The 23,152-nt window shown below is 37.4% G+C and overlaps 1 protein-coding gene across 3 annotated transcripts; it reads right to left on the bottom strand.

Moving 5' to 3' along the window:
• Positions 1-542: 542 nt before the first annotated feature.
• Positions 543-23,117, bottom strand: rasef (RAS and EF-hand domain containing). Of its 3 annotated transcripts, none has more exons than XM_051421609.1 (18): positions 21,952-23,117; positions 20,456-20,785; positions 15,459-15,605; positions 13,797-13,887; positions 12,418-12,513; positions 11,420-11,497; positions 11,210-11,325; positions 10,055-10,123; positions 9,892-9,958; positions 9,317-9,405; positions 7,890-8,187; positions 6,855-6,995; positions 6,120-6,270; positions 5,821-5,902; positions 5,400-5,514; positions 3,676-3,783; positions 3,372-3,448; positions 543-2,460 (listed from the first exon to the last, which is right to left on the bottom strand). In XM_051421609.1, the coding sequence occupies exons 1-18, from the start codon at positions 22,263-22,265 to the stop codon at positions 2,358-2,360; spliced, it is 2,472 nt and encodes an 823-aa protein (XP_051277569.1). In that variant the 5' UTR covers positions 22,266-23,117; the 3' UTR covers positions 543-2,357. The 3 variants fall into 3 exon arrangements, with proteins under 3 accessions (XP_051277569.1, XP_051277570.1, XP_051277571.1); XM_051421610.1 differs by having other exon boundaries at positions 7,989-8,187; XM_051421611.1 differs by lacking the exon at positions 6,855-6,995.
• Positions 23,118-23,152: the final 35 nt, after the last annotated feature.

Genomic DNA, 23,152 nt, shown 5'->3' with positions numbered 1-23,152 from the left:
ACTATTTTCATTTTATACTTATGTTTGACTATAAATTTCACAGTGTTTAAAGGTGGTGATGATGACAAACAATCAGTATATTGTGTTTGACCAGGAGAGATCACGGAAAATGCTCAAGGTCATTACAGAAAGAATAACCTATGATAGCCTATAAAGTTATATAATTATGGTTATATTGAGGAACTATGGTTTTAATGGCACAATATCCATCATATAAAGTAAGTAAAATTTCTATATCTTAAACTACAACATTAAACTGCTGCATGTGTTTATGCATCAGTAATCATAATAACACAATATAATACAAAGTATATACATTATATAATAATCTAACACTTTTAAAAGAGCCATTCAGCACGATGTAAACTTTTGATACTATGTATGTTTTGATGATAAGAGATGTAGTTAAAGTATCAAGAAGTACTGCAATATTGGACATGACCAGCTTTTGAGCTTTCTAAGTGGCTTTAAAAGTATGGACTATTTACTATTTGTCAAACCTCCAAATACAGATCTAATGTTTCATCTGGATGATACCCGTCTTGTGATGTTGTGACATTCACATTATATTTTTTATTGACACAAGAACTTTTAACACAGAGATACCTCAGTTGCAAAGACAGTAACTTTGCAGTTGCACTTATTTCAACATTAGCAAAGACTTTTATGCAAAAAGTTCAATCGGTGTGAAATAAATAACTTATGTGCTACATGCACATTAAGATAACTTTCAGACTCAAAATTAAGGACACAGTCTGATGCTGACAAACTAGTTTCTACTTCCGAACACGTCTAAAGGCAGAAGTGTTTATTCTTGTTGTGGCGAAAAGCCTGCTATAATAAAGAAATGTGATAAATTGTATGAAGGGAGATAGACACACACTTCGTCTCTCCTTTGAGACATTGGTGGCACTTTCTTGTATGTACAGCACCACGAGTGACAAAGTAATGGTGTGAATAATAAATAAAACCTGGCCAATCACTATGTGGCTGTTACACTGTCAGTGGCAATAAGTTACAAAAGCTGCTGCTAAGTAAACTAATGTGTATGTAAAGTATGTATGTATATGTATCACTTCAATATTCATTGCTTTATTGGCATTAGTGTAACAAAGACAATATTGCAAAAGCATTAAGGAAAAAAAAGCATTACCTTTTGTGTGCGTGTTTGACAGGTGTATATATATATATATATATATATATATATATATATCCAGTCCCCCAATTTGGAGGGGTTTTATTTTTTGGGTAGAAGGGTTTCAGACACTTTTTGAGAATCCAACAAGCATTTCATTTGAAGCATACTGAACCTTTATACACCACCCTTCAGTATGCTGATAATGAAGAAATAATAATAAGACATACTCAAGATCACATGTACACATTTATACAGAATTAGTGTCATATACTGAATCTGAGGCATACAAATAAAGGCTCTGCTTCCTGGGAACCCTCTTTTATGCATTCCTAATTTTCATTACTAATACCAGATAATAAAATAACAGTAAGTGTTTAAATGGTGCAAACTGAATTATCTGCTGTATGATCAGCTCCAAAAATATAAATTCTATAACACAAAGTCATCCTCAGTGGGACGTCAAATGTAACACTGTGGGGTAAAATAGTAAAAGACAATGGGTTGTGACATTAGCATAAAGACTTATACAATCACACATTGCACCAGGGTTCATCGTATATAAACAAAGACGAGTTCTCCCATAATTCTCAGTGTCTCCATGTCGGCAATCAACGCAGTTCACTTGCAACATCTGTTTCCTTTCAGGCCACCAACACGCTGCAGACGCCATTTCAAAACCGTCACTTCCACCGATGATAACTGAGCTCAGAAGTAATTGGATAACTGCCACAGTTAATAGCAAAACTAGTTAAAAATCCATTCTCACATAACAATATGCTAAAATAACTCTTTCTCCTCCATCACATGCAATTATCTGTCAGCGTCACATACTAATGTCACTTTAAAAAACATACTCATAGGCTTGGCTTCACTTCCAATTCCTTCTCACTTCACTTTCACAGATGTCCTCCTCTTTTCACGATGTGCTTGGAGTATCCAATGCGTACAATGAAAAAATGAAGTTTCACATGGCAAGAGGTTTACACAGACATTAAACATTCTCAGATTAATAAAATACAGAACAATAAGACTTCAAGCTGTGGCTGAAATGCATGAAGTTGTGGATAGTCTGCTGCTGGTCATTCACGATGATGATTTGTTCCCATTGCTGGTTGCTGTAGAGATTATGCATGTCTCATTTCTGCATCTGTAGTCTCTTTTCCACCTGTGCTGAGTTCACATGAAGTCAGATGTGGAGGTCTAGCTCTGATGAATTTGATCAGGTGCAGCAGGAGAAGTTGGGTTTTTTCCTGGGAGCATCTAAGCTGGGCAGCGAGTGGTAATGACTTTTTTCATTAAAAGTAGCCTGTTTCCTTACTTGCCTGTGGGTGGAAAGAAAAGATTAACAGGTGGAACAAAAAAATCAAGGAAGAAAAACTTGAAACGATACTCGAATCACCTTATAAAGATAGCTGCCACTTGTCCCCAATTTCAGTACAGCTAATAGGGTTTAGCAGGACAGAAGCTGGAGTATACAGACCTCAATCAAATGAGCGTAATGAGTGCTCAAGGAGAATTTGTTCATGAGACTGAAAGCATGTGTTTCACTTTCTATTCTTCTTCATGATATGTCACTCCATAGAGACATGGCTCTTGCAACCTCCAATGAAAACATGTATGTAGATCAATTTAAATGTTCCCTGTCGAGCTTTTGACCTTTACTAGTTGCATTCAAAACATTCCTTGGACCTCAAGGATACAATTCATTCTTATGAGTAACACTGAATGTAAACATAACTTTTGTGTTTATTAAAACAAAACTCCACAGGGCAACCTTTCTGGTCTTTTACACACCAGAGGGCAGCAAAGGTCACAATTAAGAGCTTGGCATGGAAAGTATTTGCTGTTCGTACTATATATAAGGTGATCCTGATTGTTTTTGATAGTACCTTGGCAAATTTACCTTTCATCAGATACTTTACCTTCCTATGGCAAAATTTCCAATTGTGTAACTAAAGGACATCAACAATGTTAGATTTTAGTGTCCCACTAAGCCATAACAATTAGCCTGCATATACAACACCTGTGTCCGGGAACAGCTAAAACAAAATTGAATGCAACAGAACACTTTAATCACACCTGTGTTTGACAAGTGAAAAGTCAAGTAATAGTCCCCTTAGTTTTTCCTAACTCATGAGGACAATTTGTTTCTGAATCAGACTCAAAAATACACCAAATTAAAACTGCTGTTTGTTTGTTTTACACATTCAGCGGACTGAAGCGGTTGTCTCACCTGGCCAGGTGCAGCACAGCCTCCAGGGTGTTGGAGCCCTCTTTGGCACTAGTTTCACAGAACAGAGTGTTGTATGTCTGTTGGGTAAAGACCGGAAATCATTAATCCATAATAATTTTTTTTCATTTACTATTAGTCATTAACCCACACTGAGCGTTATTACTTGGATTTATACTTGGATTAAACTAGGATCAAGGTCCGGTGTAGATATCTCGCAGATATACCAAATGTGTTGTGAGTTATGTGGTCATTAACATGTCCTCACAGGTATAGTAAGGTGAGTGGGGTTTTTATTTGTCATTACCATGGCCAGTTTTTCTCCATAGCTGGTAGGAACACAGTTAACTCCATCTTGTCTAAGATCACACTTATTACCCACAAGCATGATGGGAATATCCTCGTAGGACACATCCTGCCAAAAAAAGAAGAAGGTAAAAACAAGAAAAAAATTAAATGGAGAACAAAATATTACAAAGTAACTTATATTGTTGTACATTACTTGCAGCGTGGTGATTAAAATGTAAAAAACAAATTATTGATGACTGAAACTACTTTTACATTAAGCATCACAGTGTGTACATCAGTGGTGGAAGAAGTACTCAAGTTTACATAAGTAAAAGTGGCAACACCACAGTGTAAAAATACAATCAAAGTCCTGAATTCAAAATCTTACCTAAGTAAAAGTACAACAGTAAAGGCATCAAAGCACAGTAAATTTGAATGTAGACCAATAAAGGAAAATCTTATCTTATCTTAAAAGGAAAAGTACTCATTATACAGAAAGTCCCATTTCAGAATCATATATATTACGTTACTGGATTATAATTATTCATCATTAATGTGTACATGGCTGATTTATATTTTGTATTATTAATCTAAATCTTCAAAGTAACTAAATGTAATAGAGTAAAAACTACAATATTTGCCTCCAAAATAGAGGAGCAGAAGTAGAAAGTAGCAGAACATGGAAATACGGTAGACAAGTAAAGTACAAGCACCTCAAACTTAAACTTAAATGTACTTAAGAAGAGTACTTGATGTACTTAGTTACATTCCACCACTGGTGTGCATCATGCATTATATCAGACAACACGAGATATAATGTTACAAACCACACACTGCATGCACAAATAAGAAGTCAGAGAAATGTGAACATGCCCACAGTTTAACAGCAGAAAACAATCCAAACAATGTTCCTGCAACACTTACATATCTGCTGCATGTCAAAAAGAGAAACAAGCAACATCACTTAGTTTGATATTCAATAAAACATGTGACAAGTTTACTGTAATAACACACATAACCACAACACTAGATTAGCCGGTAACGGCCATATTGTGTTATGCAGCTCAAGGACAAACATAATTGACAGAGCCATAACAAACTGGAATAATTTACACCTTAATATCCGCCTAATTAAAAATAAATCACCCTATTATTATCTCATTAGTGTCCCATAAATGTATGTACAGTTTTGACCCGACTTTGAATTGTACATGAATGTTAGCTTTGATGTAATTTTAATTCATGTAATCAACCCTGTAATGTGTTAGGAATGGACCTCAGGAAGATCAGCAAATGGAGATCTTTTAAATAAACAAATAAATAGGGCTGCACAATTAATTGCAATATTATTGAAATTGCAATATGACCAAGCGCAAGAAGCTGCAATTTTTTGATAAGGATAAAGTGTGTGTCAAGACAGCATCATAGGGAAGTACTGTTGTGCTGCAGAGATTCCCTGGCCTACAAATCTTGTTCTCCACATGTAGGAAGATGTTTCTTTGATACATAACCCAACAACATCACATTATCCTTCCCGCTAATTGTGAATCATATCACAATCGCAGCATCTGTCAAAAATAATCACTGTGATGACAATGATGTTATTAACATATCATGCAGCCCTTCAAATAAACAAAAACACAAATGCTGCCATTACAGAAAATCTCCCTTTCCTATATTCTGCTGAAGTCTGGAACTTTTTTGCTAACTACTGTAATACAGCAGAGGAGAATTGTGCTTTACCTCGATCATGTCCACCCATTCTCGAACATTAAGGAAGCTCTTCTCACAGGTGACGTCGTACAGCAGCAACACACCATCCGCCCGGCGGAAATAAGACTTTGCAATGCTGCGAAACCTGAGATGAAAAATTGGTTCAACACACACAAACGCATGTACAGCAAGTTAGAAAATTAAACATAATTAACTACTGCTTGTTGTGAAAGGATGACTACAATATGTCTGCTTATGCACTGTTGTGTGTGTATAGATTTTACTATCTAGCAGCCACATAAATTAAGTAATAAGCTTTATTTACACAACACATCCATAAATGAATAATTAAAAACAGCATACATATCCGATGAAACAGCAACATTTTAGCTTTACAAAGAAATTATTTAAAAGTGAATCGCACTATTCAAATATTCACACCAACACACACCTCTCTTGTCCTGCAGTGTCCCACAGTTGTAGTAAAATGGGCTCTCCATCCACAATTAGTGTCTTCATCTGGAAATCCACTCCTGAAAACAAAAAGAAGAACCAACCAACATGTCACACTACTGGGCTTGTTGAAAAAAAGAGAGACACATTTTACATTTTAGATATTTTTAGGCAGAACCTGATCAGATTAACAGAATATCTACAGAAATTAAACATTAATAAGTCTGCTGAAAGAACAGGACAATAAAGGTTGTTATTCTGTCTAAACATTGACAAGGGGTTGGCTTTAGCGCTCACCCAGCGTAGCGCTGGAGTTTAATTTGAATTCGTTCTTGCAGAGGCGAAGCAGGAAGCTGGACTTCCCCACAGCAGCATCTCCAGCCAACACGATCCTGTACGCCTTCTCTGATGTCATGTAGCCCAGGTCAGCGCTGTCCTTGTCCTCCTTCTGGAGAGGAAGCAAGTGAGAGAATAAGATATATTCTAATAATAGTAATAATAATAATAATAATAATAATAATAATAATAATAAGTAAGAGAGAGTGATAAGCTGACTGTGTTTACTTTCTGCACATTTACTTCATGTTAAATATATTTAGTCCTCAGCATCGACCACTACTTTTGTCATTTGTATCATCAGCTCTGTTCAGCACTGGTCAGTAAATGTCAAAGAAATACATAAAATAAACTCTAAAGATCCACTAGCAGCTACAGCAATGCTAGCTGCTTTGTTCTGAGGAAGGTGCTAGTTTCAAAAACATATTTCCAGCTCATTGGTGATTGGATTAATCTTTCATTTGGAGAATGGAAATATGACTTTAGGTCTTCAACAATGATAATGAAAATGTTATTTTTTATATAATTTTCTGTCAAAGCCACAGGGAGCTACTGGAGAGGGGCTACAGATCTGCTGTATTGTCTGCTCTAAAAAAAAGTCTGAACGTCACCAAAATCATTGGGAATGATCTTCTAATGACCATGAATATCAATACTGAATTTTCTTCCATTACACACCCTCCAGCTCTCTCTTACCTGAACACTGATGGCACTGAGGGCCTTTCTTGTAGTTGGGGCGGGGGGTTCGGACACACCTATGGATTCAGATGGCTTCCAGTCCAAAACTGAGCTGCTGTCTGACCCAATTGCTGATTCACCGTCCTGTGTCTCTGCTGGCTGTGATGTAGACACACAGTAGCGGACATTAATAACACATAATTCACACTATCACTACCACTTATTTACAACCTTTACAGAAACTGTGAACATGAGGACGTTTTTGAAAGCTAGAAACCGGTGTCCTGCTACACAAAAACATCTTAGGTTTAATATTTCTCATCTGATGTACCAACATTTTCTTTCTGGCAAAGCTTTTCAAAATGGTTTCTTAACTTCAATGATTTACTTCTATGAGGGTTTTTTTTACATTTATGGACTGAAGCAGAGTGTCAACTCTCACAGAATCGCAGATCAACCACCAAATAAGATATTATTTAGGGTCTAATGACTCACTTGACCTAAAAATCTGTGCAGCCATCTGAAATATTCTACACATTCCTTGTTAGCCCAGCAGCAGGTGCTGTCAGCAGTTGTTTCACCATCTTGATCCTGACTGAAATATCTCAACAACTACTAAATGGATTCATGTGGTATTTTGTACAGACATTCATGGTCCCCAGAGGATGAATTCTACAGACTTTGGTGATCCTCTAGTACCACCATGAGGTTAACATTTGTGGTTTAGAGTGAAATATCTCAACTATTGGATGGATTGCCATGAAATCTGGTAAATTCAAGGTCCCGAGATGATAAGTTATGACTTCTAAATCCATCTAATATGAATTTAATTACCTGTTATGTTCTATGTGTCATAATTTAATTTCCTTGTGCAACTTTGTGTTTTATAATGACAAATAAATTACCTTTATCCCTTATCCTTGATTTCCCATCAGCCCCAGTTATACTTTATGTTTAGTGCTACTTAACTGCCTGCTACATGCTACACTAATATGGTGAACCTGGTAAACATGCACATTTGTGTCCATGTGCTTGACCTTCATATTGTCTCACCTCAATGTCAGAGTTTTCTCCCATCATGCTATCATTGTTGTCATCCTCCACTTTCTTCTCCCCTCTCTCTTCCTCTTCCTCCTCTTCTTGACCTTTTACCTCATGCTCTGAGTCGTAGCCTCCATGAGAACCTCTGAGTGTCGACAGGCCGCTGTCCATGTAGATCTCAGGCAGGCTGTCCTCCTCGCACTCACTGCTGTGTCTGCGCCTCAGGCCTGGGTCGCACATGGCCAAGGCCAGAGTGTCACAGCTGGGCCGGCGGCTGTACAGAGGGTAATCATCCATACGCTGGCAGAACCTGAGGAAGAGGTCGGGAAATAATCCATGACATAAACACGGTTCAAATGACAGAGAACCCTATCTCATAGTAACTCGCCCCTCATATACTTTTGTTTTTATTTGCATTGTTTTTGAGATATTTGTTTGTGAAAGTTCTGCCACTTTCCCCAGTACAATGAAGCAGCAGCATTGGTCAAGAGCCATTTTTACTATTTCTTCTGTAGAAAATAGTCCACCACCTTTCACCTCCATTGATTTGAGGTGTAAGCAGAAATCTTAGAGGCGAGGATGTTAAAATCAGACCAAAAACTACTGCAACATCCCATGTTCATATCCAGCTGGGGACTTTTTCACTGTATATCAACTTCCTGTCTGACTCCTCACTGTATACTGCTGAAAAAAGACTAAAATACGTATGTAGGATTTCTTGTGCACCTGTTCACATACATGTAAATGTACTAATGCTAAGATACTATTTTTTTGACAAGGAGAAATAATTAACTTCAACAGAAAGTATCATAATTTACCCACTCATTAAGATGTAAAAATGTATATAGAATTATGTGGGTCAACTTCAGCTTAGACAAGACTTTCAATAATTTTTGTGGTTGTTCTTGTGTTGGTCTTGCTTTTTGTGTTACTTTGGGTATGTAGATATATATCCTTTTGACCTTGTGTAATACATTTTATGCTGTCTACATATATATATATATATATATATATATATATATATATATATATATATATATATATCCCACAGCACATTACACATTAAACATTTACTTTACTACTATGTAAATACGCAGCTATGTGTTTTAGAGAAAAAAACTTCAATTGCAAGCAAAAGCATCAACTAGATATAATGTTTGTCATTGTGTACTTAAGCAAAATCCCTTTTTCAGTGTACATGCACTTGGTTCAACCTGTTCTGAAATAAATCTACTGTTTAACCTTAAATGTCTGGTCTTGATGTAAAAAGCGAAAATCATTAAATATAAGCGTTACTCTTAACCCGTTACTCTTGTGAGTTTCCCTACTGAGTTGTTTCTAAAAGGAAGAATGAAACTGCTTGAGGAATAATATAATATCATATATTGAAAGAAAAGAAGGTATGGGGATAATTGACACCCATTGTCTTTAGGTCTTACCTATCCATTAAGGCATAAGGTGATGTGTAGCAGATGCTTTTACTTCTGCTTCTGTCCTTTATGTCTCCTGGTGAGCCCCCGTTACCAGACTGTAACACACAACAATTAAAAGAGTTAAAAAGATTAAAAGGAGCTTTCCCTTGTTTGTGTTAATGACCTGAAATCAGCCGTCATACTGTGATTGTTTTACTGAACATTGTCACACAACATACAGTTCGCAGCTGACAAAACTTGTTTAACCAAACTCTGAATGTTACTGTTTAACATCTGCTGTTCCAATGAATGCATTTTAAACAGTGTAAAGATTTTACATAGATTAGACATCAGAATATCAAATATGTTCACGACTTCTTACGGTGAAAAACCTGATTAATCAAATACGATGCTGAGGCCTTGTGAATAAATCCAGTCTGATGACCCAAAAGTGAACTGAATATTTTCATAAAGAAGTGCGAGAATACCAACATTATATAGAGTCACTAACCAATTGCATGAAATAACTTCAGCATCTTGCAATTTAGAAACTGAACTAGTTTTCAGTTTTGATTGTTTTAGGATTAACTGTGCAGCCTTACCCTGGTGATCCTCTCCAGAGCGGCCCTCAAGCCATCGTTGCTGTCATGAAGCTTCCTGTTGGCTGCCCTATCCACACACAGAGCAAAATAATCATTAGTACAGCAACTCTTTCCATCTTCAGTAGAACACCTTAGCAATACTGTATGAAACTGTCTGACTTACTGCAGGATCTCGATCTGACCCTCCAGGTGGTCTCGCTCATCAGTGAAGTGTTTCATGAGCTCCTCGTCTCTGCGACAAAACAAAGTCTATCAGTCACAGTTACGGTAACCTGAATTAGTGCCAGTGAACATGTGTTTGTATTGTCACAGAGGACATCCTGCACAGAACTACACATTCATCATGAGGATGAAATTAACAATAATCAAATCATGCTGACTTTGAAAAACTGACAATAAATAGGATGAGAGGTATTTCCATGCCTCTGTAACCTAGTGAAACCAGTTCAACTCAAAGACATTAAACCTAACTTATGATTAACATGAGACACCTCAGAGACACAGAAGCAACAATGTTAACATTGCTGAGATAGTTGGAGAGTTATCCTGCTGGTGACCCTGTTGCTTTTGTTGCTAAGCAACGCTTCTGAAGAAGTTATTGTGTGTGTGAAGTCACTCCAGGATATCCTGTTTCAGCTGTGACAAAATGAAAACACCCCCCCCCCCCGGGAACACCAGGAGGGGGCGTGGACTCCCTCTCTCTTCATGTCTCTGCAACAAAACCTCTCAACAGTGATAGTTTGATAGTCTTGGGTTTTGTTTCTTAGTTTGTTTTTCATATGGTGTTTTATTTTGTCTGTTTTTTGATTTGTAAGGTGTTGATTTAGTATTCATCTTTTATCTCTGTAACCTTCGCATCACTAGTGGCCTCCTCCCAAGGACTCCAGATGAGATAGCTTTTAGTTATATCTGGTACAATACATGTGTTGTGCATTTGCCCTGCTAAATACATTTATTTTATATATAATGTATTTTTAATATAAAAAAATTATTTGAAATGTATCTAAGTTGGAGTATTTGGAGCTACATATGATGGTGAACAGGGTGCAAGTAGTTATTACTCTCAAGTTCACGTTCAGCTTTAAGTGCAGTGAGAAAAAGGTGGCAAAAACCTGCTCTACAAGTCAGTAATTCTAGGTTTAGACTTTTAGAGTAAACACTGGAAGTGATGAGTGTGTATGTATATAGAGAGGAAGATGATGTGTGTTTTATGTAACAATACTTTCCTTAAATGACCCAAAACTGAACTGAACCAGTACATAAAGAGACTCAGCATTCATAAGAAAACATAAAGCCGACCAAACTGTATTAAATTCACCTTTCAGAGCTGATGCTTTGATCAGTTAGCTCTGTCTTTAGCGAGTCCATGTCACTAAGCAGACAGGCAACTTTGGTCTGAGACTTCAGCAGCTCCTGTTTTAACCGCTGGTTCTCCTGCAGACGGAAAATGGAAGAATATGAATGCGTTATAAACTAGGAGCAGGAAGAAGTACAGAAACGTGTTATTAATGAGCATATTCAGTCTCACCAGGGTTAGCTCATTGATCTTCTTCTTCAAGGCTGGACTCTCATCTTTCACAGTGATGTTGTTGTACTTTTCTTCTATCTGATGGACAAGTTCACATATTCAGGATTAAGGTTATTTTTTACCTAAATCAGATTGTACTCACATTGTTGTTGTTAAAACTGCGTATACAGTACACATGCATAGACACATTCATTGTAATTCTGAAGATTCAATCAGTGTCCAGTGAATTGAAAGAGTTTTCATGTTTACCTATGTTTACCATATTGCCTATTATTTACATACGGGTTATGATTTAAGTTTCTTAAGTGGGGCTGATATGACGTTGATTCATTGAAGATAAATATACAACACTGAGAAGAAACGTACAATAAGTGGGTTGTAAATATGAACACAGAAGTCAGTATTGACTCACATTAGTGCTTTTCTTTAAGGGACCCCTTTTCTATCACTGTAAACTGATTACTCCTGACCGATTTCATATCATATTCAATGCAAAACAATAACAGCACAGAATAACTGATAAACTGTACAATTAACCCAAATAGTGAATAGTTTTTTTAAATTAGTTTCGAGAAGATTATTTCCTGTGAGCATCAGAGATAAAAACCTTATTTCTTTTTTGACAAACTCAGTGTTTTCTTCTCCCTGTTTGGCCATTGTTCTACTAGCTCTTTGGTTGTTTTTAACTGCAGACTTTTCTAAAGCAGGATAAAGCTCTTTTGGAGAAAGTGAAGGCTATGTTAACTTTTGTTCAGGTCTTGCCCTTATCCTTTTAAATAATAATCTAAACTTTAAAAATAACAATTTAATTTAGTGTTCTTCACAGAGAGGAGTATATCTATAAAAAATAGTTTTTTACCCCCCTCTAAATCAAGAAAACCTCGAGACACCCTGTCAAGTTCTGGCGGCCCCTTGTGGGGATCTGGATCCTCAGGTTGGGAACAAGTGACTTACAGTGTTAATGGTGTGTTATAATGAAAACGGAGTGAAACATTTACCATTTGCATCCTCTGGATCTTACACTGCAGCTCACACACTTCAGTTTCATAACTTCTTCGTAACTCACTCAGTGCAGCTTCTGTTCGCTTCTTCTCCTGCACACAGACACCAACACAAAATGAATTGCATTAACAGTTTGTGACATTATTTTATGAAAGTGTATATGTGTGTTTGCTCTCTCTACAGTTTTTTCTGTGACGCATTAATCTGAAGCGAATTTAGGGCAGCTTTTGAACTGTGGTTGGAGGCTGCTGAGGAATCAATAAGTGTATCAGGAACTGTCTGTCTACAGTTTCCAAAAATAAAAACCTCTCTTAAAGGTGTCAGAACACGACTGTGTGCACATACGTTACAGTGTGCGAGAATACAGACGAGTGCCCTCTAATTCTGTGTGCTTTTCTTACACAAAACAAACAGCAGCTTCTGAGTCAGTGGAGTACAGTTACATAAGTTGATACACACACACACACACGCAGTGATAAGACAGAGTTTATGTTTCCGCGCAAGTTTGAAAGATAATCAAAGATAAAAATAAATGAATACAAGGTAAGTAAATCGGAGGGTCTGAAGCTTGAAGTGGCGAGTGATCTGTGCTGTTCTGTCACTTCGTCGTTTTCACTTTTCATTTTATGTCACGGAAAGCTAAATATTGTTATCAATTCTTATCATTTCACACACTGTTTAATGTGTTTCACCAGATTCCGAGAAATATGTCCAGCTTTCATAAAACTCACAGTCCAGGAGTTTATAATTCATGGAAAAGTTAGATAACTTTAATTCAACTATCCAAAAGCTCCTGTTGCAGTAACATATTTCAGCCTCATTGTTGAAGATTGCAAGAATCACAGAATGAAAGAAATTGTGTTAAAACATCGCAGGTATATTCATTTTCAGACAGAAATTAAATAACTCTTTTTTACTTAATCAAAAAAGTCCCAACTTATCCTTTACTGCAAACAGGTTAAACAATATTTAAGAGTTCAGGTTAGTTACATGTTTATGTCTTATTCTTTATACATTATTATTTTCATCCACACATCACCCATTCCTATCATCAATAATATATGCAGCCATATCACTTTAAACACCAATGGCTAAAACATGCTCCAGCACCTTTATCTGTCTACTGTTTCATATCTGGGATCCACAGAGCTGTGAAATGCCACCGATCAGCAGGCGTGTCTGAGTTTGGATCTCATATTCAGCCGTTTGTTTGACATGAGGGAAGAACAGAACAAACACGCTCTGCTTATCGCTATGCCTACGCCAACTCCAGAGGAACAAAAACACGAGCCTGGAATATTTAAAACAACATCAAAAAGTCATGTTGTTGTGTTTTAGGAGGTCTTATGTGTTTGCGTGTCTGACTTTGTCCAACCTGCTCTCGTGTTTTTCTCTCAGCAAATTGAATGCGTTGGTCCATTTCCTCCTCCATTTCACTGAGCTGCATTGATGCTTGGTCCTGTGCTCTGCAAAACAACAACAGGATTATTTCACTGCACGCCAGGAACCTCCATTCATTGTCTACAGACGTATCTTGTTTCAACTGATACATCATCTTCTGGTTATACAGATATACAGATTGCCTCTTGTATTAAAACCATCTTCATCAACTATGAATTGCTTTGTTCAGGGTACTTCACAGACCAATGGTTCTCAGAAGGCATGGATTTTATGACAACCATACAATATTCAATATACATAAAAGTAATGAACGATGAATGAATTATTCAATTTGAGAGTATTTTCAATGGTCAAACTGGGATCACTATAAATTATAATTAATAAACCACTATTTCTTCCTTCGTTGTTCCAACTAAAAGTTAAATTATTCCCCAAGTTTGAAAACCAAGTTACTCTAAGCAAGTAAAGCCGCTTCTAGATACTTATTCAGTTTCATACAGTTTGTGCATGAACCTACTCACTGCAGTGGTAAAACCTCTGACTCGGGATAGTGATTTCTGTCTCTCATGTCACATCGGATGACTTACAAAATTGTAAATGGGCTCGCCCCTTCATACCTGTCTGATCTCCTTAAACCTTACATTCCCTCCCTGTCTCTGCTCGTTTCTGCCTCCAGAATTAAAATGAAGTCAGCAGGCTGTAGCGCTTTTTCCTATCATGACCCTTTTCTCTGCAATAACCTCCCTGCTGATATCAGACAGCCTTTAAATCAAAACTTAAAAGTTTTCGCCTTAACTTTCAGTTAGCTGCTAATTCTTTGATTACTTCAGGCCATGTACTCGTTACCATTATCTGTCGGTCTCAGTGAATCTATAAACCCTTTATAGTCAATGTTTGTCCTACTGATGAAAATACTGTAAACCTTCTGAAAACTGCTGCACCTCTCTCTCGTCCCTCTCTTGCTCTCCCTAGTTCCTCCTCTTTGTCTTCTCTTTTCACTCTGGCTTCTCTGAGTTGGACCATCAGCTGTCTCTCCCTTTCCTGGCTGTCAGTGCCTCATTCCAGATGTTTTTGATCTGGATCTCCATCTTCCAATCTCTCTCTCAAGGAGAGAGTCCTTGTGTGCATGATATCTCTCTCCCTCTCCCTCTCTGTGTCTGTTTCCTTTTTCCTCCCTGTGTTAATGGTGTGCTTAAGCTTTGCCTCCTGTGTCTTTGTAATCTGTCCTCTTCCATGTCTGCATGGTGGAGAGGATTTATCATTGTGATATTGGACATATATAAATAAAATGGACTTCACTTGACTGTCTTGTGTGTGGTCACAGGGCACCTGAAGCAAATTTAGAGTCATTAAATTGACCTGACCTGACAAATTTTATTTGTGTGTTTTCCCTGACATCTGGACGCAGACAAAAGCATTTACAACTTATTGGAAATTATGTTTAAACTATATAATGCCAGCCGGACATGAGTCATTATATCTGAAACACAACATGCAGTTATTCAGTAATATCTGGTTTAAGCATTGTTATTCTCTTACAGTAGGATATTATAATGTTTTATCATATTCTAATTTTCTGCAGTTCCATTGTCATCGAGGGGACAAGTATGTGTTTGCTCATGTGTGTGTTTCCCACCGTTTGATGGCGAGAGCCAGGTTCTCCATCTCTGAGTTCTGCTGTTTGATCTCTTTGATGAAGTTTATGATGACTTTCTCAAGCTGAGGTATCAGTCTAGGCTCAGTGAGACTGATGTTCTGGTACAACGTAGCTGCTTGTTCGTTCCTGGAAGACAATCAAAATTTGACATCAAAATTGGACTTTAAGGAGATCAAGAATCCTGTTTTTTCTGTTATATATTGAACATAAAATAAACATGAGTCAGCTGTAAGTATGTCAACTTGTCAATATGTCAGCTTAACAGTTTATCTGTGAGTCAGTTGTTTTATTGAGTCAAACACAGTGAATTACAGTAACGGTAGTATTTGTAGACAGTTTTTTAAAGAATTTTAAGAAAAATGTATTTGGTTTCTTTTCAAGAATTAGATAAGACTGACACCGCTCTCCAACCATTTATGTCCATTTAATATGAAGCCACGAGCAGTAGCTGGTTAGTTTAGCTTAGCAAAAAGACGGAAAACAGAGGGAAACAGCTAAACTTAGATGACAAAATCCACCTACTAGCCCATCTAATTACAATGTTATATCTTATTTGTTCACTCTCTACAAAAACTGTGTAAAACAAAAACGCGTCAGAAACAACAATTCATCGCTTTATAGGGGACACGTTCTGGACCATTTCTTGGCTGGGACAAGTTGTCAGGGAACCATCGGAGACTCCAGTAAGGTACTGGTCCCTTGGTAGCTGGCAAATGAGGCCAACACCAAAGTGCCAAAAACTGCAGTTCCTCGAACGGCCTCTTGAGGTTGGCTACAGAAGTGATAATAACTGTGTTTACAGCCTGATAGAAAAAATAGCTTCTATTCGGTCTGTACGTTCAAGACAACTTTACAGGGTTGAATTCACCTGTTCAAATTATATGAAAGTTTAAAGTGATGCATAATTAAGCTCATGGCTGCTTTGAGGCTGTTTTCAGTAACCAGGCTTCATTCAGCCCGCCTCAGCCACAGCCGAGCACACTCTAAGATTCACAACGGCTCTTCGGAAATAGATGGATGAGGTCTCAGATACTAGAACTATTCCAGCATATAACCAACTAGTAAAACTGAAATAGAGAGAGAGAGAGACATAACAGCACAGCCGGGTTGCCCCCCCGTATCTAGTCTTTAAGGTAAGCTATGCAAATCAGCAGCTGCCTGTAGCTTTACTATACAAACATGAGAGTGGTATCAGTCTTCTTATGTAACTCTACAAGAAAGCAAATAACTATGTAAAAGTATTTGAGTGTCCCTGATATATTAATTAACACAGTTTCTTGATTGACCAAGAAGACGAATAAACAATGAAAGACAAAAAATAGTGGAGAGACTAGCTGACACACTTCTTTACGGTATAAAAACAGAAACCAGACCAGAGGGATGTGTCAATGTACACTGTAGGTTAACGCCAACATGTGCAGCCTAATCATACAGTTTATGTATCTTGCCCTGAGGTCATTATACAGTGATAACGCATCCTCTGACACAGCATGATGGTAAAAGTGGGTCATATAAGTGTATAGTGGTGTGTGTGTGTTTACCTTCTCACTGGGCGGACTGGCTGTAATGCTAAAGCATATAGACACTGCTGCCTGTCTGTCAATAACTCACAGTGACACACAGCTCGCCGCTCCGTCACACATAGTGACTCACAAACAAGCAAAAACATAGAAACTGTTGTTAGGTTGATATGATCATGTGTTCAGGATCGCAGTTTGACCATCTAAAGTGACAGAAAACACCTCTGCTCCTGGAAAAATCTGAAGATATTATGTAGACAGAAAATGCTACAAGCAAATGCACGTCTCAAAGAAATGGCACAGAAATTATAGTAACTATTTACACCTGTATGATTCATTTAGACCTTTTTTAAATAATTCAGACCTCCTAAACGGCTGCATAATGAGAGAGAATAGATTGTGTCATCTCAACCAAAGTATCTGTTTACATTCATCCAACTTAGGAGGATACAACATCTAGAAGTATCAAGTCAAAGCCAAGTGGAGTTTCTTCAGAAATAAAGCTCTTTGGATGGGAAGTGAAACATCTTCAAGAAAACCACTGCAAGTCAGGGTGCTTCTGACACGGCATCCATTGTATCCACACTTACAAAACTAAAAAGAAATACTTTTAAGCATTTAAAACGAAAACCAAAGGAGAAAAGCATAGAGGACATGTACAAGTAATGTTGTGCAGAGAAGCCGTCTTGTTAATTTTAGCGACTGTCTCAATCAGCTGAGAGATTCAGAGAATAGTTACATCAGCCTCAGTCAGCAATAAAATTATAAATAGGATCATAACGGATTTTCTGCTCTTGATGTGTCCATCTCATATTTGCACAAAATATTCTTTCATCCCCGGAAAAACAGACACTCTCCAAACTGTCGTCTCTCAGCTGACTACTGTTACAGTGACTGTAACTGCTTGAAGATAAGAGAGTGTATTTAGCAGATGTCACCACTGTGACAATCAATGTCTCAATGCCACAGAACAGCAGCACGAGGACGAGTCCCATGCAAGGCCTGGGGTCACCCCCCCCCCAACACACACATCTACATCATTGAAACACACACACTGAAGCTATATAAACAATTATAAACACACAAACACAGATGTAGAGACACAATTATAGAGGGGGGCATAGGTAGCAGTCTATACTAATACCAAATTGATACCTGAGCTGAAACACTGTCTGTTTTGTCTAAACAGAAGCAGCTGTGAACTTAAAATTAAAGAGTAAGAAATTGAACTAAATTAGGATTATGGAAACTATCTGGTCAAGGCATAAGTGAACAAAGCTGGCTAATTATTTGGTGCTGTTACATTTCGGTTAAACCAAACAAGTGTTGAGGTTGGAATGTTAAAAATGTGAGATGTCTGTTAAAAGTTAATAAGCTGAATAACATTAAAGTCAGAAAGGACTGATCTTAGTTACTGCTGATATTCCTTTTGTAATTTTGACAGTGTATAGGTCCCTTCATGGAAAGTTCAATAAGGCATCATGGGAGGCAAACACTAACTCTCAACAGAAGAAACGCAAAGTGATGACACTCTGAGAAACGCAGATCTCAAAGAGGTACTGTATCTTAAAAGATAATCTGGAAACTAATTCATCATTGAATTCTGCCTAAGGCTAATAGAATATGTTTTCGAATACCAAAAAGCAATAGACACCCTAAGTTGTGCAAAGGTGAAACAAAGAATGATTAATGACATTAATAAGAAACAGCATCTCAGTTTAGAAATAAATAAAAAGTTTGACAGTCAAGCGAAAATGTAACTGTTTATAAAACCTATTTCTCATTGGTTTACATTTTACATAAGGCCACATCTCACTTTGATAAGGAAAGAAAAACATCACTGGAATCACAAAGAAGGCAATATGGGTGGAGAAACACATGATACAGGTTATTAACACTGTTATCCAATAAAAATTAGCCCATTGTACAGTTATGTTACCAAAAGGACTTGATATTAACTGACAATGTTCCACTGTTTTCTTTAATTTAAGTTCAGTGTGGAAAGTCTCTATATAGAAACACGTGAGAATTTTTTTTTTTGCCTGCCTTTGGTGAAACATATACAGTAATTAATTGATCATTAATTGTATCTCAGTGGATTCATATTGTAATCAAATGATTATTGTGTGTTATTCAAGTCAATGATTCTCAGCAAACTATAGTAAAAAAAAACTAATAAAATTTGTTATTTTTCATTAGTTTTGTCACTTTGGTTGTTTTAATGTTTTTTGTTTAATTTTGCCAAATTTTGATATAGTCACAATATTCTTAATATTAGTCCTAATAGTTAGACTCTGTGCTATCATCCAAAATGTAATGGCAAGTTTTTCAAGTGGAAAAAGTGAATTAATGAGAAACACACTTAATAATATGTTATATCTCTACTTGGCTCAGGTTTTTAAACAAATGACAAATCCTGTTGTTGGTACGGTTACAGTTTCAACATAATAGAGGTTTTTATCTCACCCTCCTTTACTGGCATTGAGAAAATCAATTTATGAAAGTATTTGGATGTGAATCTCGACAAAACAGTTTAAAATGTGTTAAATTAACATAGCCTATAGATAGATAGATATAACTTTACCGAAAGAGATTCTGTTTAGAAAACATATTTCAGTAAAGCTACACAGCATCAGACTGTTGCTGCGAATGATGTGTTTACCAGAAGTTAGAGGACTTGAGTAAAGGACAAATGGATTTGTTTTTAATGATTATTCTCTATATTAACAATAAAAGATCCAAAAGTGTCCTTTTTCATTATTTTCTCGATTGTTTGTCAATAAAATTGTAGAAAATTGAACAAAATGCCTCGTTTGTACTGATAAACTGTCCAAAACCTAAAGATATTCAGATTACCTTTATATAAAACCCTCTCAGTTAAGAAACTAGGACCAGGTAATGTTTAACATTTTGACTCAACGATTAATAATTAATAATAATTGAACTTGTTTTAACTCTTAACACTATACTGTAAAAGATCTGCTGTATCCATTGGAACAGACACATAACATGGAAACTTATTTATTCATCTTCAATTTGAAATTAGATGCCTTCAGGAAAAAAAAACACACACACACACACACACACACACACACACACACACACACACACACACACTCAAATAGATATGCATAAAACACTCAGACACACTTGCACCAGCTCATAACAGACCGCTGTCGCTCCTTTTCTGACATAAAGTCACAGCATTTGCATGTTATTCAAATAACAAGGGTGCACTAGTTGTTACATGAGTGTTTTGTATTGGAGCAGTTTGAAAATGGCTCTATGGACCCTTCACACAGTCGACTGCACCTGTACTTTATTCTAAATACTGCCTCTTCCTATGGAGATCTCTATCGTTTCACTGTTGCAAACACTGATATCATCTAAACAGTTCCATATTTTAAAGACATCCATCCACCCCTCCGCACAATGCCACCTCCCTGACTCTCTCACCTGGGGATGAACTTGGCCTGCTCGCCCATTTTGCCCTGGAAGCGCTCCCAGGCGGCGGACACGTCTCCTCCGTCCTGCTCCATGTCCTCTCCGTAGCGTTCGTGGAAGCCGCTGATGAACTCCAACAGGGTGACGGTTCCGTCCTGGTCGACGTCCAGCCGGTTAAATATCCGGTCGGCCTCGGCCGCGGACACCTGCAGCTCGGCGCAGATGGTGAGAAACTCGTTTCTCTCGATGCGCCCGGAGTTGTCCACGTCGTAGGCGTGAAAAAGGGAGCGCAGCCGGTCCTGCTCCTCTGCGCTCATACCCTTGATGGAGGGATCTGGCTGGCTGGAAGAAAAGAAGGCGTTTCAGTAAGTTGTGGCGACGAGAAAAGCCAGAAACTCTACAGAGCTGCCAGTGTTTTATTCTCCGGACACCTGCAAACAAAGTGTAACTCCAAACTGTCCGCTTTTATCCAAACATTTCGACAGCTGTTAGGCATTTACTCTAAAATGTAATCGAGTTAATCCATTTTAAGTGATTTTAAATGAATTAAACGTGGACACTTGTGCTCCTGTGCTCTCTTCAGCAAATAATATCCCGGTTTGTTTCGAGTCAACAAGCAGCCGGACGGACGGACGGACAGAGAAGAGAGACTGTGTCTGACTCAGGTAACACACTAACCATCAGTACCTGTGTGTGTGTGTGTGTGTGTGTGTGTGTGTGTGTGTGTGTGTGTGTGGTGGGAGGTGTGTCCACTCCTCTCTCTCACTTCAACAATAGAAGTCTGGGCTTCAGGCCAAATGAAAGCGCTTTCATTGTGGGGAAAGGCTAATAGTCTGTAATGTAGTTGAATAAACTTTATAAATGATAGAACCAGAGATCATGAACTTGTATAATTTACCAGAAAAGCAAGAACATGAGGCATACATAAACACATTATACTATACTCCATGCAATTTACATCTCTCTGTAATTAAAATTTAGACTATAAATCGACAAATTACTTTTTATTTTGATTAATTATTTACTTTCTCAAAAGGCCTTATTCACTGCATTACATGGAGCACCATGTACTTTTTAAGAAAACTTTTAAAGAAGAATTTTTATAAGAAAGAATTTTATTAAGAAAACAGATGTCATCCTTATGCCTTATTCTTTTTGAGTTTATTTTATCTGAATTACATTTATTCACATTTTATACACTGTAGGAGGACCAGTGTGAGGGATTCAGTGACATCTAGTGGTGAATTTGCCGATTGCAACCATTTGAATTGTACAGTTCAGCCTTCTAACCGTGTAGCAGAAACTACGGTGGCTGTGAACTACTGTAGAAACATGGTGGTTCAACATGGCGGACCCTGTGGAAGAGGACCGGTGTCTGTATAAACAGTTCATTATACGGTAATGGAAACAATTACCTTATTCAGCTGATTATACACTAATGAAAACATACCTATATTCTATTTCTGCCAATAGATCAGTAAATGTTAAAAAAAAAATTTATATCTCACCTGGATATGACATGTTCCTCCTTGTTTGAAACTTCTCTCTCACTATTTTTCGTCACCTCTGACTCAGTGTCTTCTTCCTCCTGTTGTTGTTCTTTGAAGCCACTGATAAACTCCTCTAAGGTCACTGTGCCGTCTCTGTTGACGTCCAGGCGGTTGAATATGCCGTCTACCTCCTGGGACGGGACATGAAGCTCCTGACAAATAGTGGAGAACTCACTTTTTTCAATACACCCTGAATTATCCACATCGTAGGCATGAAAGAGTGAACTCAGGCGAGTTTGTTCTTCCTCACTCATGCCTCTTGTTGATGCCATATTTTTGATTTTGAATGACTTTGTTAATGTGGCTCTAGAAGAAAGTGTCTCGAAACTCAACAACAGATAAAAGTGCTATAAAAACAGCCAGAGCCAGTTGGAGTTTAACTGTGCAGCAAAGTCAGACAGTTAAATTTAACATTGTATTTCCTTTTGGTGAGAATGAGAGCTGGTTGGAAGCCACCGGTTAGGTAGGAGCAAATAAAACGTTTTGCTCCATGTCTGAAAAAATGCCATTGATAAAGGTGGAAAGACGGCTCCAGGATGATTCTCACTCCTTCTGCTACCTCACTTTTATATCTTCTCCTCCTCTCCTCCTCCTCCTCTGTCTCTTTTCTTTTTTGATACACGTGCACTCCTGACGAAAACAATTTTTCATAGGATCCTGAAAAATGGTGTTGCAAATGCTGTTAAGGCCATGACTGACATCAAAGTGGAAGAATCCCTCCAGGGAAACCAAAAAGACAAATATAAAAGTGTCTGCAAAAGTAGAAAACAGATAAAATAACTTTTTATCTATCTATCTATCTATCTATCTATCTATCTATCTATCTATCTATCTATCTATCTATCTATCTATCTATCTATCTATCTATCTATCTGTCATTATACTATACCATCCATATTGTGTGTATCTCTGTAGTTGTACTAGAGGAAGACACTGTGACTGATGCTTGTATGCATTTTGAATGTAACAGAGAGCTGGTGGAAACCAACACACACTACAGTGCATCTTGCCTTGTTTTAGAGAGTAATCCAGCCCTTTTCTAACAAAAATACAAGGGCAATTAATCAGTTAAGGTGAAGATAACAAGTTAATGAGCCTGATTGAAAAAGATTTAAACACAGCTGAATTATATTGAGATAAAACACTTGATGCCCTGCAG

Source organism: Dicentrarchus labrax, unplaced genomic scaffold, assembly GCF_905237075.1.
Source record: "Dicentrarchus labrax unplaced genomic scaffold, dlabrax2021, whole genome shotgun sequence".
Lineage (NCBI taxonomy): Eukaryota > Metazoa > Chordata > Actinopteri > Moronidae > Dicentrarchus > Dicentrarchus labrax.
This window is presented reverse-complemented; position numbering and strand designations above follow the sequence as displayed.